The 13,236-nt window shown below is 50.3% G+C and overlaps 2 protein-coding genes across 2 annotated transcripts in view; one reads left to right on the top strand and one right to left on the bottom strand.

Moving 5' to 3' along the window:
• Nucleotides 1-11,008, bottom strand: part of LOC104393860 (cullin-associated NEDD8-dissociated protein 1-like) — an 11,828-nt gene extending 820 nt beyond the window's left edge. Inside the window, exons 1-12 of the mRNA XM_010003381.1 lie at nt 10,866-11,008; nt 9,152-9,306; nt 8,098-8,221; nt 7,224-7,480; nt 6,585-6,690; nt 5,774-5,919; nt 4,837-5,126; nt 3,461-3,602; nt 1,756-3,261; nt 1,302-1,397; nt 815-984; nt 541-705 (exon numbers count right to left, since the gene is read on the bottom strand). Coding sequence (XP_010001683.1) covers nt 541-705; nt 815-984; nt 1,302-1,397; nt 1,756-3,261; nt 3,461-3,602; nt 4,837-5,126; nt 5,774-5,919; nt 6,585-6,690; nt 7,224-7,480; nt 8,098-8,221; nt 9,152-9,306; nt 10,866-11,005 — 3,297 coding nt within the window. The 5' untranslated portion in view covers nt 11,006-11,008. The remainder of the gene's footprint in view (nt 1-540; nt 706-814; nt 985-1,301; nt 1,398-1,755; nt 3,262-3,460; nt 3,603-4,836; nt 5,127-5,773; nt 5,920-6,584; nt 6,691-7,223; nt 7,481-8,097; nt 8,222-9,151; nt 9,307-10,865) is intronic.
• A 1,145-nt stretch (nt 11,009-12,153) lies between these two features.
• The window catches only part of SEC13 (SEC13 homolog (S. cerevisiae)), an 8,792-nt gene continuing 7,709 nt past the window's right edge, over nt 12,154-13,236 (top strand). Inside the window, exon 1 of the mRNA XM_010003380.1 lies at nt 12,154-12,165. Within this exon, the coding sequence (XP_010001682.1) occupies nt 12,154-12,165 (12 nt within the window). The remainder of the gene's footprint in view (nt 12,166-13,236) is intronic.

Raw genomic sequence — 13,236 nt, 5'->3', positions numbered from 1 at the left:
CTGTGGCAGCCACAGGCTGCCCAGCTCCCTTGGGACATGTGCAAGAGGCTTCACCAAGAGCTTTGGCCATGTCAGGAACGCTCCTGCTGGCAGCCAAGGTCCCCGAGCTGCCCAGCTGGGCCTGGCTCCCCACTCCAGGGTTCTGGTGAGACTCCGTGGCAGGAAGGGCAGTGCCCAGCACTCGGGTCAGTCAGACCATGTGTGACAGGGACCTAGGGCTCTGTTAAGCTGTGAGGCCACCAACCATGGCAATGCCAATGCAGTATCACTGGCCACACTGAGCAAGCCACAATTCAGAGATACCTCAGACTTTGGTGCATTTCCTATCAAACCAACTACACCAGGCTTGCAGTTCCAAGGCCATCAGGGACAAACTAGACACTGTCAGGGGAACGACTGCCAGAGTCACAGAGAACAGGAAATAGCACAACAGGGGCAGCTTGTGCTGTGGTGACAGGTTAGCTCAATTCAAGCCCAGGCCCCCAGGGGATCAGTAACACCAGAGATGTCCCCACCCTCCAGGTAAGGTGCAGCATCTACCCGAATGTCATAGTGATCCTTCAGTCCGTCCTCCACATGGTTCAGGTACTCGTAGATGTCCAGGCGGTCGAGGCAGCTCTCCAGCAGCGTGTACATGCACTCAAAGGCAGCTTTCCTCACATCAAGGCCATCGTCCACAGTGTGCTTGAATGGCCCCATTTCTACCTTAAACAAGAAGAAAAGCAGAGCTGTCATTTCACAGCAGAGGGTGGCAGCTCCACCTCAGCTCCCCATGCAGGGCTGGCTGCCCTGCCCACCTGGGCTGCTGACCTACCTCCCGGATCAGCTCCCTCCTGACCTTGGTTTCATTGTACAGGCTGGGCAGGACTGCAGTTAGTAAATCTCGGATTAAAGAAGGTTTGTTGTGAGCAGCAGAATTAAACAGGGCTAAAGCCACACGTCGAACATTCAGGTCTGCATCCTGAAGGGTTTTTAAGAAGTCACCTGTGGGATAAGAACACACCAGTCAGTCCTGCTGCAGTGTTTCAGAAGGATGTTCAAATCATATAATAAGTTTAAACACAGAAGGAGCTTATGGTCCCTAAAAACCTCTGTCACCAATGGAACATGCCCAGGAGCAAGATATCAGAGCATTTAACAAGGACTAACGTGACAGTGATGTTCTTTAATCCCAAAAGCAGAGAAACACAGGTGAAAACTAACTGGCTTGGATGAGGCTCACACAGGAGTGAAAAAGCCCTGGACTGTGAATGATGACCAACATCTCTTCCAGCTCTCCTTGCTGTTGCCCACCCACCTACCTATGCAGCCTTTCAGAAGAGCATCGATGGGCTGGGGCTGGTCTGCAATGGTGAATTTTATGGCAGTTACCACCGTGCTCCGCGCATGTGGAGAGCCTGTGGAGAGAAAAACCAGGGACACATCAAGGGACAAAAATAATTGCTGTACCTTTGCAATTCATGTTCTGTTCCTGGTCACATTGCACACAAATTGACAAGATAACAGAGAATTTGTCTGAACAAGCTTTCTGTTTAATTCCTGCCCCAGCATAATCTCCACATGCAGTCCCTGTTCCTAACACCCTCCTGCACCCCATGCAAGGCAATGCTCCTCCTCCCCCTTGCAGAGACCCCTCGTTTCCTTCTCCCCTTCTCAGGCTGGCTTTGCTCCCTGTTGAACCCACCAGGGATTTGCAAGAGGATTTTCCAGCAAAACAAGGCACTCTCCCACCCTCACCCTGGCCCTTCCCACTACCTGATGACAGCTGTTTCTTCAGCCGGGGCAGCAGCTCGGAAGGATTCACCAGAGTCAGCTTCCCCAGGCACTCGGCCACCACGCTGCGCGTCCCCTCCTCCGCGCAGTCGCAGTGCCTGAAGAGCAGAGCCCAGATGTCCTCCACGTAAGGCGCCAGGCCCTCGGCTGGGGAGGAGCTGATGACTTCTTTTAGAGAGTGCAGCAGGAGGTACTGCCTCTTGGGCTGGCTTCCGATCTCCTTCAGCATGAAGGGAAGATACTCCTTCAGATTCCCCACGCTGACATTCCCCAGGGCGTAGGAAGCCGCGGATTTCACCTCTTCGCTGGGGGCAGTGAAGGCCTCCAGGATGACAGCTCTGAGCTCCCTCTGGGCACTGAGGTTGGTGCTGCGGCCCATCTCTGCCAGGGAAAGGAGGGCCAGCACCTTCACAGCTGAGCTGGACTTGGGGCTCTTCACATCCTGGATAAACTGGTTCACTGTTGCAGGGGTTTCCTTTGGGCAGGCTGAGGAAAGGGCAGCCACGCACTTTGCCGTCGAGTAATAGGCCTGTTTGTGTAGGGTGGCTGGTGCCTCTGCTGACCCCGAGGCGTGGATGGGCACAGTCAGCTGCCTCAGCAGCTCCAGGTAACCCATGGAGGCTGTTTTCGTCAGGACCAGTGCCTGGAAAAAGTCTGTGATGGCGTTTAGAGCCCCTCCTTGGAGCAAAGGAGAGTGGACAAGCTGGAAGATTTCAGCAAGAACAGAGCCGCTGATCTTCGAGAGGCAGGAGGGGTACACCTGAGCCAAAGTAGTCAGGAACACGATTGCCACCTGGGAAACATGCATGTCATTCTCAGTAATTAATGCTGGGAGCTCCGTGAGGACAGACTCTATCATGGCAGGCTTGAGACTGTCACTGTAGTTCCTCACCAGGATGTCCAGAGCAGTAAGAGTGCTCAGTTTCAAGGCACGTTGGTTCTTTCTCAAGAAGGAAGCTAGAATGGGGAAGCCCTCCCCTAGAATGGGTCTCAAATCTATTTTAAGTGGAGAACTAGCAATTAAGGTTAATGCTTTGACTGTTGTCAATCTGGTGATTTCATTTTTGAGCCTCTCCAGAAATATCTTCAAGGTTGGCTGGAGATCAGTGTTTAAATGGTCTCCCAGACTGTAAATGATTTGTCCCATGCAGGAGATGGCACGCTCCTTCACCTCCTGGTCGATGTCAGCTGCCTTCAGTCTCTTCAGAGTGCTGGGAAAAAGGTCCTTCACATAGGGCTTGGCATCAAAAGTGCAGGGCTTGTCCAAAGGCCTGATAACTTTCACAAGTTGCTGAGTAACCAGCAGAGCTTCTGAAGTGATCTTATAAAAGGGGTCTCCAATGCAGCTGACAACCGGAGGCAGCAGGCTTTTGATGTGAGGGTGAAACACCTCGGGCTGGTGGTTGCAAAGAAGGACATGAAGGAAAGACAGAGCATCAATCCGCATGTTGGAGGAGCTGGATTTATCAGCCAAGGAGAAAACAACACCTGTGCAGAAGGAGACAAGGAAGACTGCTGCCTTATTCCATCAAGTGTTCCTATCAAACCCACTCCCCTCAAAACACGGACACAATCAGTTTCCGTTCCTTCCCCTCCCCACCCAAAAGGTAGGAGCCATTGGAGAGAGCTGCTGGGAATGGATTGAACCATCCCTGCTTCTGCACCCCGAGACCACCACCAACTTTACCAGGGACCAGTGCAGGGATGTGATCTGCCAGGCAACCAGGAAGGACGTTGGCCAGTTCTGTCAGGAGGCTGAAACACCCCTGTCGTGACTTGATGCTCTTTTCTTTGAGCTGCTTGTGCAAGGCCTTGACAATGTTGGGGACCTGCAATTTGGAAAAGAAAACCAGAAAGAAACACCAATCAGCTGTATCCCAGGACACAGAGCTCTGCCACCAAAGCAGCTCACTCAGCTGGGCCTGTGTGTGCCTGCTGTTCCCAGAGACCAGACTGGGGACAGCACAGGGCAGGGACGGGGTACATGGAGAGAACTTCACTCTTTTTTCTATATTCTACAGACTCCTGAGCATCCCTTCCTGAAGCTGGAGTCACCCCCTAGCTCAGCAGCTTAAAGAAACACAACAAAAGGATCAGACCAGGACACAGGGCGATGCCTTCCTGCTCTGCTGCCCAAAGACCCAGCCCCAGCACCACACTTCACCTTGGACACCCTGCCAGTGTTTCAGTGAAACTAAAATGTAGATCACAGGGCTGAGATGCAAGTTATATCAATAAATACCTAATACATCTGAGAAGATTAATCAGGGATGTTAATTACATTTTGTAAGGGATTTTGACCCTCCTGCTTCAGGGACTCACCACTCAGTAGCAGCACTGGCCATAAAAATCTGCTTTTGTGGCCAAACTACTCTAGAACAACGTGGTAATTTCCTGTGTTTCTTTTGTCTTCTAAAATTGTGTGTATGGGCCTCAGTGCCAGCAAGGATCCCGGGCAAGGCAAAGCCCTGATCAGCATGTGTGGTGAAATTGTCCTGATTAACTCCTGCAGCATGTTCCTGAACTGAAGCAGCAGGTCAGAAAAAATGCCCCCACCGCTGTGTCTGACCAGCAGTGATGGACACAACTTACCTGGGAGGCCTCTGGCTGTTTGCCCACAATGGACTGAGTCCTGTGCTCTCATATACCTGCTGACCAGATCCAAACCTCTCTGAGCTTCCAGTGCCATACTCTGGTGCCTACACCACAGTGTATTCCATGGAATTCCTGAGCAGCAGCTGGAGTCACTGTCAGGCCCCAGACTGGCACCTCACCCAAAGGCTAGCCCATCTCACCTCTTCTCTGCCAACCCATGCCTGAAGCCAGCAGAGGTGCCAGGCAGGCTGTGTCTCAGTGCTCCTGCTCTGGCTCAGTGCTCTCCTGGGAATGCAGGAGACACACTGGGAAGCCGGCCCTCAGGATCCGCTTCCCCCTGGCTTTGTGCCCCAGGGCACCTTCAGCCAGCTGTGTTCTCAAGCTTCACCACTCTGTGTGGCCATGGGTGGCATGGTACCTCGTGCTGCTCACTGCTTTCTGACTTCACCTGGGCCCCCATCTCCTCACCTGGTTCTGAAGCATGGTCAGGGGAAGGTCCTTGCCAGCGGCCTCTGACGCGTGCAGCCAGCTCTGGATGGGAAGCGTCTGCTTCAGCAAGGAGATGTAAGCACTGAAGATGTCAGCTTTGACATTCTCCTCCCTCTCCTTGAATCTGCTGATCAAGACTGGGGGAAGAGTTCTGTAGAAGGTCTGAAGGAGGTCGTGCCTGCTGCTGACCAGGGCCTCCAGGCACTTGGCCGCAGACCTGCGCACCTTCCAGCTCAGGTCGTCGTCGTCGCTGTACTCGTCGTCGCTTTCTGGAGGGGAGAACAAGGAGCACCACTGTGAGGAAACCAGGGGATCACTGGGTCCTCACAGCTTCCCTCTCCAGCTGACCAAACAGGTGCAGTAACTCACACATCTCTGGGAACGTGAACTTGTCTAAACAGCCCAGCCAGTACCAGGCAATGAGTCCCAGGGCTGGGGCTGCCCCTGCCAGATTCCTGCTCCAAGTAAGAGCTGATGGAGAATAACCCTGAGTGGCACTGCCCTTACTGGCCACTCAGCTCAGGCATCAAGGCTTTTGCTTTGAAAGCAGAATGAGGTTCCCAGACTTTAAAGATAGAAATACATAAATATTTGTCTTAGCAATTCCTGAATGGCACAAAACAGGCTAACCATTTACTATGTTAGTGGCAGAACATCTAACACATTCTCCATGGCCAGGATCTTACCCCAATCAGCATGAATGTAAACAAAAATTACTTTATTCCAGGAAACTTGTTCTAACACTTGCTCTTAGCTGCCACACTACATGCAACTATAGAGGCTTATGAAACGTTGTCTATAGCAAGCAGAAGGTACAGCAAATCTGAGCAGTAACATCACAGAGGTAAGAAAGCAGGAAGGGGAGAAATGTTAACCCAGTGTTCTGCTGAGCACAGTCATCCTCACAAGCAGGCACCTTGCTCTTCATCCTCCCCATTTTCAGTTTCCATCATCTCTTCCTCTTCCTCCTCATTATCATAGTTGTAGTTTGGGTCAAATGTGATGTATTTCAAACATAACCCCATCACATTATGGATGTGAGGGTCTATTTCCTTTGGACACCTATCATGGCAAATAAAAATCCTAAGAGTTAATAAATTAAAGACTAAGCAATTCTAAATATCCAAACAAGATAATCAATCTCAAAAGGATCCCAAAATGCTTCACAGACTACACAACCCTTTTGTTTACATGAGTTAAACCAGAGCTGCTCCTTCCTGCTGTGCACGAAGCAAACTATGTTCTCCTGGGGAGGAGGCAATAATTTCTGAAAGGAAAAAAATAGAAATAAATTGCCTTCACCACCCATTGGTATCCCCTCTTCATGGGAGAAAATCTGATCAGCTCTTCAGGGCTCCTTTTTCAAGACAAGCTGTAAACATTTGACCCAACAGTGGGAGAGCTGCAGCTCAGCAGCTCTTCTGCCTGAGCCCCCTTCCTGCCTCCCATTCCCCCCATGCACCAGGAGTGAGGTTGCTCCCTCTTGCTGAGGAATATTTCAGGGACAAGGAAGTCTGCTCCTGCAAAACCAGTACAGACACACACTCACATGTTGAGGTAAAATAGCTCACAACTCCAGCCCAACTCTACCTGTAAGGAAGATGTGACCTGTCCTTCCCAACAGGAAGCTGGGAAGGCACTTGACCCTGGGTGCTGAATGCAGATATTTACACCAGGAGGACAGGGATGCACAGGACAGGGAGCAGTTGCTCCTCAAGGGCACACACCTTCTCACAAAAGACTCAAAGGCCTGAAAGCAGTACTCCCTCAGCTCGTCATCTTCCACGTTACAATACTGGACAATCAGAGGAATTATCTTCTCCAGGTGTTCTCCTGGGAAAGACAAAGTAGGCAGCAGTGAAAAGTCAGCCCAGGGGTCACTTGCCATCTGTCACTTCCCTCGTGTGCCTGGCAGAGCATTCCTTTTTTTTCCTGCCCTGGACCTCACGCTCCAGCCTTGCAGGGATTTTCAGCAGATGGCTCCTGCTCCCTGCCCTCCCCTTGCTGGCACTTCAGTTATGGAAAGAGCTGTGACTAGAAATCTTCTAGGTCCTAATCTCAGCTCTGGCAGATTGTTTAGACAAGTAAAACAATACTCTGCCCTCAATTTCTCCTCTCATTTAAAGAGGGGGGAGTCCACTGATGTAATTCAGAGATGTTCCTTCAGACTAGGGAAGTGCTTGAGATGAAATCAGCACAGAAGGGCAGCCAGGGAGTTACTCTGTTGTCTCCTCCCTTCCAGCTCAGGACCACAGTGGGAATCACAAAGCCCAAGCCACCCCCAGTGGTGATCAGAGTGCAGACACTCCCCGTGCCACCCAGAGGAGCTGCTCTAACCCCACACATGTGCCAAGCCCCTGTCCTACCTATGCGGTGCCCGGCCTGCCTGCTGATGCCAGCCATGCACTGGATGTACGTCCTGGTGGTTGAAGTAGACTCGTTCCTCCTCAGCTCGGCCAGCAGGTGCTCTGTGAGCTCCGAGAAGATGCTGCCACTGCAGGTCAGGACCAGATGCCCCAGGGCAATGATGGCCCTTTTCCGCACCGCCAGCCTGGGGCTGGTCAGCTGGGGAAGCAGGCAGCTCAGGATGGAGGAATGGAAAGAGTAGAGTGTTCCCCCCAGCCTGCAGTCAACAGCAGAAGACAGAGATTGAAAGTTAAGGCCTCAGAGCCTTCTCGCCAGCAAAAAAACATCCTTCAGCAATGAGGACTCCACACATGATGTGGGGAGGGAGAGGAAAAGGGTGGCTTTGGCATTTTGGTCTGAACACCAACTTGTTCTGTACAACACCAGGAGAGGTAACTTCTCTCCATCAGAATCTGGTTTTGACAGTGCCCTTCTGGATGACCTGGGGGCTGTCAATAATTTCCTGCATGCAGGTGACACATGACACTGTCACTCTGACTCATGTAACAGGAGAAAGAGGCAGCCAGGAAAAAAAATGCATGTGTGGTCAGATCACAGGGCTAAAATAAACTTCCCTGCTTTGCCCTCTCCCTCCCCACAGTCATTCAAACCGAGCGTCCGTGGGATCTATCACCATCATCACTGCTGCTCCCAGCACAGAAGGGCTCAGCCTGTTGTCTCTTAGCCCTGCTGGGGAATTTGCTCTGCTGATATTCCCATGGCAGCCAACCCAAGTCCCTTATTTTTAAGTCTTCATAGCAGGATTAGGGAAGCACAGAAGCCCAGAGCCAGCACACACATGCAGCCCAGCCGCCCGAGGAAACCCCTGGGTACCTGCTCAGCATATCCGACAAGATGTCAAGAGCCTCCAGCTGCACAGACACATCCTCCTGCTTGCCTATTGCTCCTGTCAGCTGGGCTGTGATCTTTTTGCACACATTGGCTGTCATGGTGGAGCCTGAAGGAGAGGACATTTTCCTCACCGTGAGTTAAAAGGAAGCCTTTTATTGCTAAAAAACATTTAATCCATCCTACACTTGAAAAAGAACAGAGAACAAAAGAAATCACCACTGGGAGCCTGAGCAGAACAGCAGTGGCTGGCTCGTCTGAGAAGGTGGGAGACACTGCAGACCGAGGTGTCTCGCCTGGGTGTGAGGCACTGACTACCTGGAAGCAGCTTCTCTTCTGAGAGTGTCTTTTCCCCTAGAAGGCCCTGCCTATCACCCAGGCAGTGCCGAGGCACATGCAGGGATCAGATGCAGGTGGGAAGGTTCTGGCATGGTTTCTTCTGTGTTTTTAACTTGAAAATGTTCAATTTCAACACACACAGGAAGAGCAGTCTCCACAGACACTGTTTCTTAGCTCTGTGATGAAATTTCAGGGCAGAACTAGGTAGACCCATCCCAAAATAACATGTAACTGAGGTTCAATAATGTGTTGAGATTACAACCACAGTTCAGAACCTCCATCTCCTACAGTCCAGGTCAATGTCTAGATACAAGTTTAGTCTTCATGATGGGTTGTGCTTGTCCCAACACCAATTTTTGACATGTTTTTTTTTTTCCCAGTTGGTTCAGTGCAAAGCACAAGCAGCTTCAAATTACACAGAACTCTCAAAGGAAGGGACAACTGCTTCCCACCCCACTCTGAACAGCCTCCGTGATGCAACTGAGCCCCATTAGGACTGCCCTAAAAAAATAAGGATTTCTCCAAGAACAGTTTCAGACTTAAGTACCCTCGGGGTGATAATCTCAAGTTTTCATTTCATCCCACCTTTAAGCACATTGGTGTCTCAGCTTCTAGTCTCTCTCCTCCTTACCTCATTGCTTGTCCTCTAGCCAGTGAATAGGAAATCTGTACCTCTGGCACTCAGGGTCAGACACTTTACCTGCAGAAGCTGGTGGCAGCTCAGAGATGACTGTTTTCAGTCCAATGCTGGAGATATCCCTCAGCTGCTCCTTGTCAGACAACATGTTTGCACACAGGGTATCCACGATGGTTTCCACCTGGTATTCCTTCACTTTGCCCACCAGCGGGCCCAGGCTGCGGGAGGGGAAGCTGGTCAGGGTCAGGAGGAGGAGGGATGGTTTTCACCATCTCAAGGGATGCTCAGGCTCACTCCTCCTTAAAGGCAGCTCAGCCACAAGTGCAAATGTTACCAAAACATCAAGCACCCCCAGCACATTGTGTCCCTGGATTCAAGGACCTCACACTGTTGCCTCAAACCACTCTGTATCTGACTGCAGTGAATTCCAGATCAGGTTTGTATGAGCACATTTCACATCAACTACTGCAAATGTGAGGCCAGTTAAGATCTTACTGGAAGGAGCAGCTCAGAAATTATAAGACAATGAATTCAAACCAAAGCAATCATGTTACACAGAGTAATGGCAGAACTTACAGGCATTTTTGGAAAAAAAATCAAAACCAACCCAACCATCAGAAACTGATTTTCAGGAGGAAATGCCAAATGGGTTTGCACCAGCAATTAGCTACTTACAGCCCTCTGCCCTGTGTGTGAAAACCTCCAGCTCAGCCAAGGCTCAGATTTAAACAAAACAGAGACAGCTCCTTTTCCCCTGCACTTCTAAAAAGTTGTCATTATTACAAAAATGTTCTGGTAACAACCTATGAGTCCTGCTGACAGGGCAGGTGAAAAGTACCCTCCTCAATGCTCACGTGTTTTGCTTCAATAAAACAGAAGAAACAAACCCAAAGCAGGCAGAGACAGGAACAGGGCCAGAAAAAGTCAGGACAGTGGAATCAGAAAGAAAGGGCCAAAAGTCACAGGGAAGGTACAGGGAGAGAAGCAATATATGGTTAAAAAGATGGGAACATGAATAAGATGCACAGTAGGAAAAAATACAGGACCTCAAAGTTGTCTTTAAATGGCCCACCTTTCTGGAGCCCTGTGCGTGAACTGACCCAGCCAACTCCTGTCTAGAATGAACTCTCCCATTTAGACACTCTGGGGGAAAGAGACAGGAGAGAACGTGTCAGCAGAAGGATCAGTTCATCAGATGATTCAGAACTAAAGGATCCTTCTGCCTTTTTCATTGGGATTAAAAAAATACTGAAACGGTCCAAGGCAGAGCAACAGCACAGACTGCACTTGGAGTCAAAGCAGGGGAAAAACCAAGTGCATCATGAACTTTAATGACAGTGTCCTTGAAGAGCAGGACTTGGGCCTGAAATTCAAGTGCCATTTGGAAGAGGTGCACCTGCTCAGTACCATCTCTAGCAAAGGCCACTGGGAAACCCAGCACTGGATTTCAAAGCCTGAGAAAGAGAGGAACTTGATAACCAAAATTTTAAGCTGGGCTTCTCTCTGAAGGAATAGAATCTTTATTTAATATAGTAAAATTAAAAATATAAACACTGAACTACTTCCATAATCACCTGCTGCACAGGCATGTGCATGCTCACCCCTTCTGGACAGCAACAGAGAAGAAAGGGCTGTGGGGGAAGGAGAGGGGAAGCCCCGAGCAGGGCAGGTCGGAGGGAGGTGCCAGGGCTGCAGGTCCCACCCTAAGGCACCCCCTGCAGCCTGTGACAGCTTCACCATGGCCATGGAATATGGTCATTCCTGCCCAGGCTCTTACCACTTGACAGCAAGGTTCTGCACTTCCCCATTTTTGTCCTCCAGCAATTTCAAAAGCATCTTCACAACTTTTTTCTCGCTGTCTTCATCTAGTTTTATGGAGTCTTTCTGCAGTTCCACCATCAGGTCGTTGGTGGCCATAAACCTGAAAGAACACCAGGCAAAATGGACTGGCTGACACACAGACACAACTGCATCTCCTTCCCATCACTTTGGACAACGGGACTTGACAGTGAGTGTTTGTGTGAAAACACTTCCAGAGAGTAATAACCCACCACCCTTTTCCCTGTCCTGAAAGACAAGGCACAGACAATTATTGGTGCCTCACAAGTGGGAAGTGCAGGTAGAAGCAGCTGGTGAAAAGGCTTCAGACAAGGCACCTGTGAAAATCAGAAATACATGTTCTCTCCTTAAAATAACAGGGATGGGGAAAACTAAAACTCTAAAATTAGCACGCAGCCTGTATATTTTTGTCTCAGTAACTAAACCAAGACAGTTAACTGGGCTAGAAGATACCATGGAGTTTTTTCCCCAACTGCCAGGCCTAGGAAAGGCAGTCTGGGGTCTAAGAATGCACCTGGCTGTCTTCCCTCTGACTTACTCAGCACTGACAGTCTGATCCCACACACAGAGAAGGGGCTATCAAGGCCAAAAATTAAAAACAAACCCATGAGTCCATGCAAACCATACCTTAAAAGTTCCCTAGGCTATTTTTAGATTGCTATTGTTCAGCCCAGACAGAGTTTGTTTATATCCTTCTTCTCCTGGGAGCCTTCACTAATCCAAACAGTTGTGTCCTCCACACACTCAACCTCTTTCCTTGTGTAACTCCCTCTCCGAGTTGTTTGGGTTTTTTCTGTTCTAGAGAAAAGACCCTAAACCTCTGACTCCAGCAGGGCTCCCCTGGTGCTGGGTGCAATGCTGCCACAGGCTGGTGTATCACCTGGGCACCAATCAGACCACAGAGGCTGCACCTCTGCCACAGCTTCCCTTGCTGACCAAACCTCTACAAAATCCACCCAGGATATGTGCAGCCTTGACCGTGCCAATCCCTACACCTCATCCTCTGGTGCCCCTTTATTAAGAAGCACTTTGTCTGCTCTTCAGTCCTTATCCACTGTCAAACTGATAATGCTCACATTTTAATAGCAAGATAATATTTGGCATGAAGGAGCATTTCTGATTGTACCTTTTTCCTCCCATGAGCAAAACCAAACATCTTAGCTTGGAAGCTTAGAAGGAAAAACAAACCCCCAGCTGCGAGTCAATGTAATTTTCTAACAGGGATGATGTCAAAATGGGTAATGAGAAGTGCTGGAAAGTATCTTTTTCTGGGAGCAGGAAATGTAAAAGCTGCTAGAAGACTGAAGTTCTGAGAAACCTAAGTGTGGTTATGGTGTTTTGTCCCTTTCTAATGCTGGCCTCAGCCCTGGGATGGGCATCTGAAGGGAAGTACAGAGAAGCTCTTCCCTCTACCAAATGACACCTCCATTTTCAATTAGGCTCTGATGTAATTAATTCAGCATGTAGGGGCCCTCATGTATCAGGGCAACAGTTGTGTCTCCCACCTGCAGGCCTACCTGAGCAGCAGCTGGGCTCATCTGGAAGGAGGAAAGGCTGTGGTGTCAGGCAGCCAGGAACCCAGAGGGCTCTGATCTACCACGCTAGCAGTATGTGATCTATTTTGGATTCTGCCAGAGCTACTGAGCTGCACTTGCAGTCCCATGGCTGTGCAGAACAAGCATGACCAATTATGGACACGGGCTGAGCAGACACTTCCACAGCGACACGTGCAGCTTTGGAGCTGCTACCTGCTGCCATCCCGCCCACAGCACCTGGGACACTGGCACCAGGGCCCTGCTCCAGTGGGAAGCACCTGGAACCTGCCCCTGCAACTGGTGGCACAACTGGAGACACACAACGTGCTGACGTCTGGCCCCGGAGTGTGTCTGACACGACACAGGCCCCGTGCTGGGCACGCGTCGCTTGGAGCATTAACTGCACGTTCTTTGAACAAGGTGTTTGTGCCACTACTCCCATCGCTGGCTTCTTTAAAAAGCACCTCTTTCAACGTCAGGAAAACAACAGCAGCCTCTGCAAAACACAACTTACTTTCAGGATATGACTAACCTCTCTCCTGCAAGGCCTCAAGACACCAAGCCTGGCCCAAGTGCCGCTCTCAGGCCGACACTGAGAACACCGGGCCCGCGCGTGAAGCGTTTCACACTTGCCAGTCGTGCGGGTTTTTTTAGGGAGCTCTTCAAGCCTTAAGCCATCAGCCCCAACCCAAGAAGGTGGAATTTCTTTTCTGCTGACCTGAAGCGAACACGAGCGCGCGGCGCTGCCCCCGGCCCCGCAGCAGCCCCGCAGCA

Source organism: Chaetura pelagica, unplaced genomic scaffold, assembly GCF_000747805.2.
Source record: "Chaetura pelagica isolate M959 unplaced genomic scaffold, ChaPel_1.0 scaffold328, whole genome shotgun sequence".
NCBI classification, from domain to species: domain Eukaryota; kingdom Metazoa; phylum Chordata; class Aves; order Apodiformes; family Apodidae; genus Chaetura; species Chaetura pelagica.
This window is presented reverse-complemented; position numbering and strand designations above follow the sequence as displayed.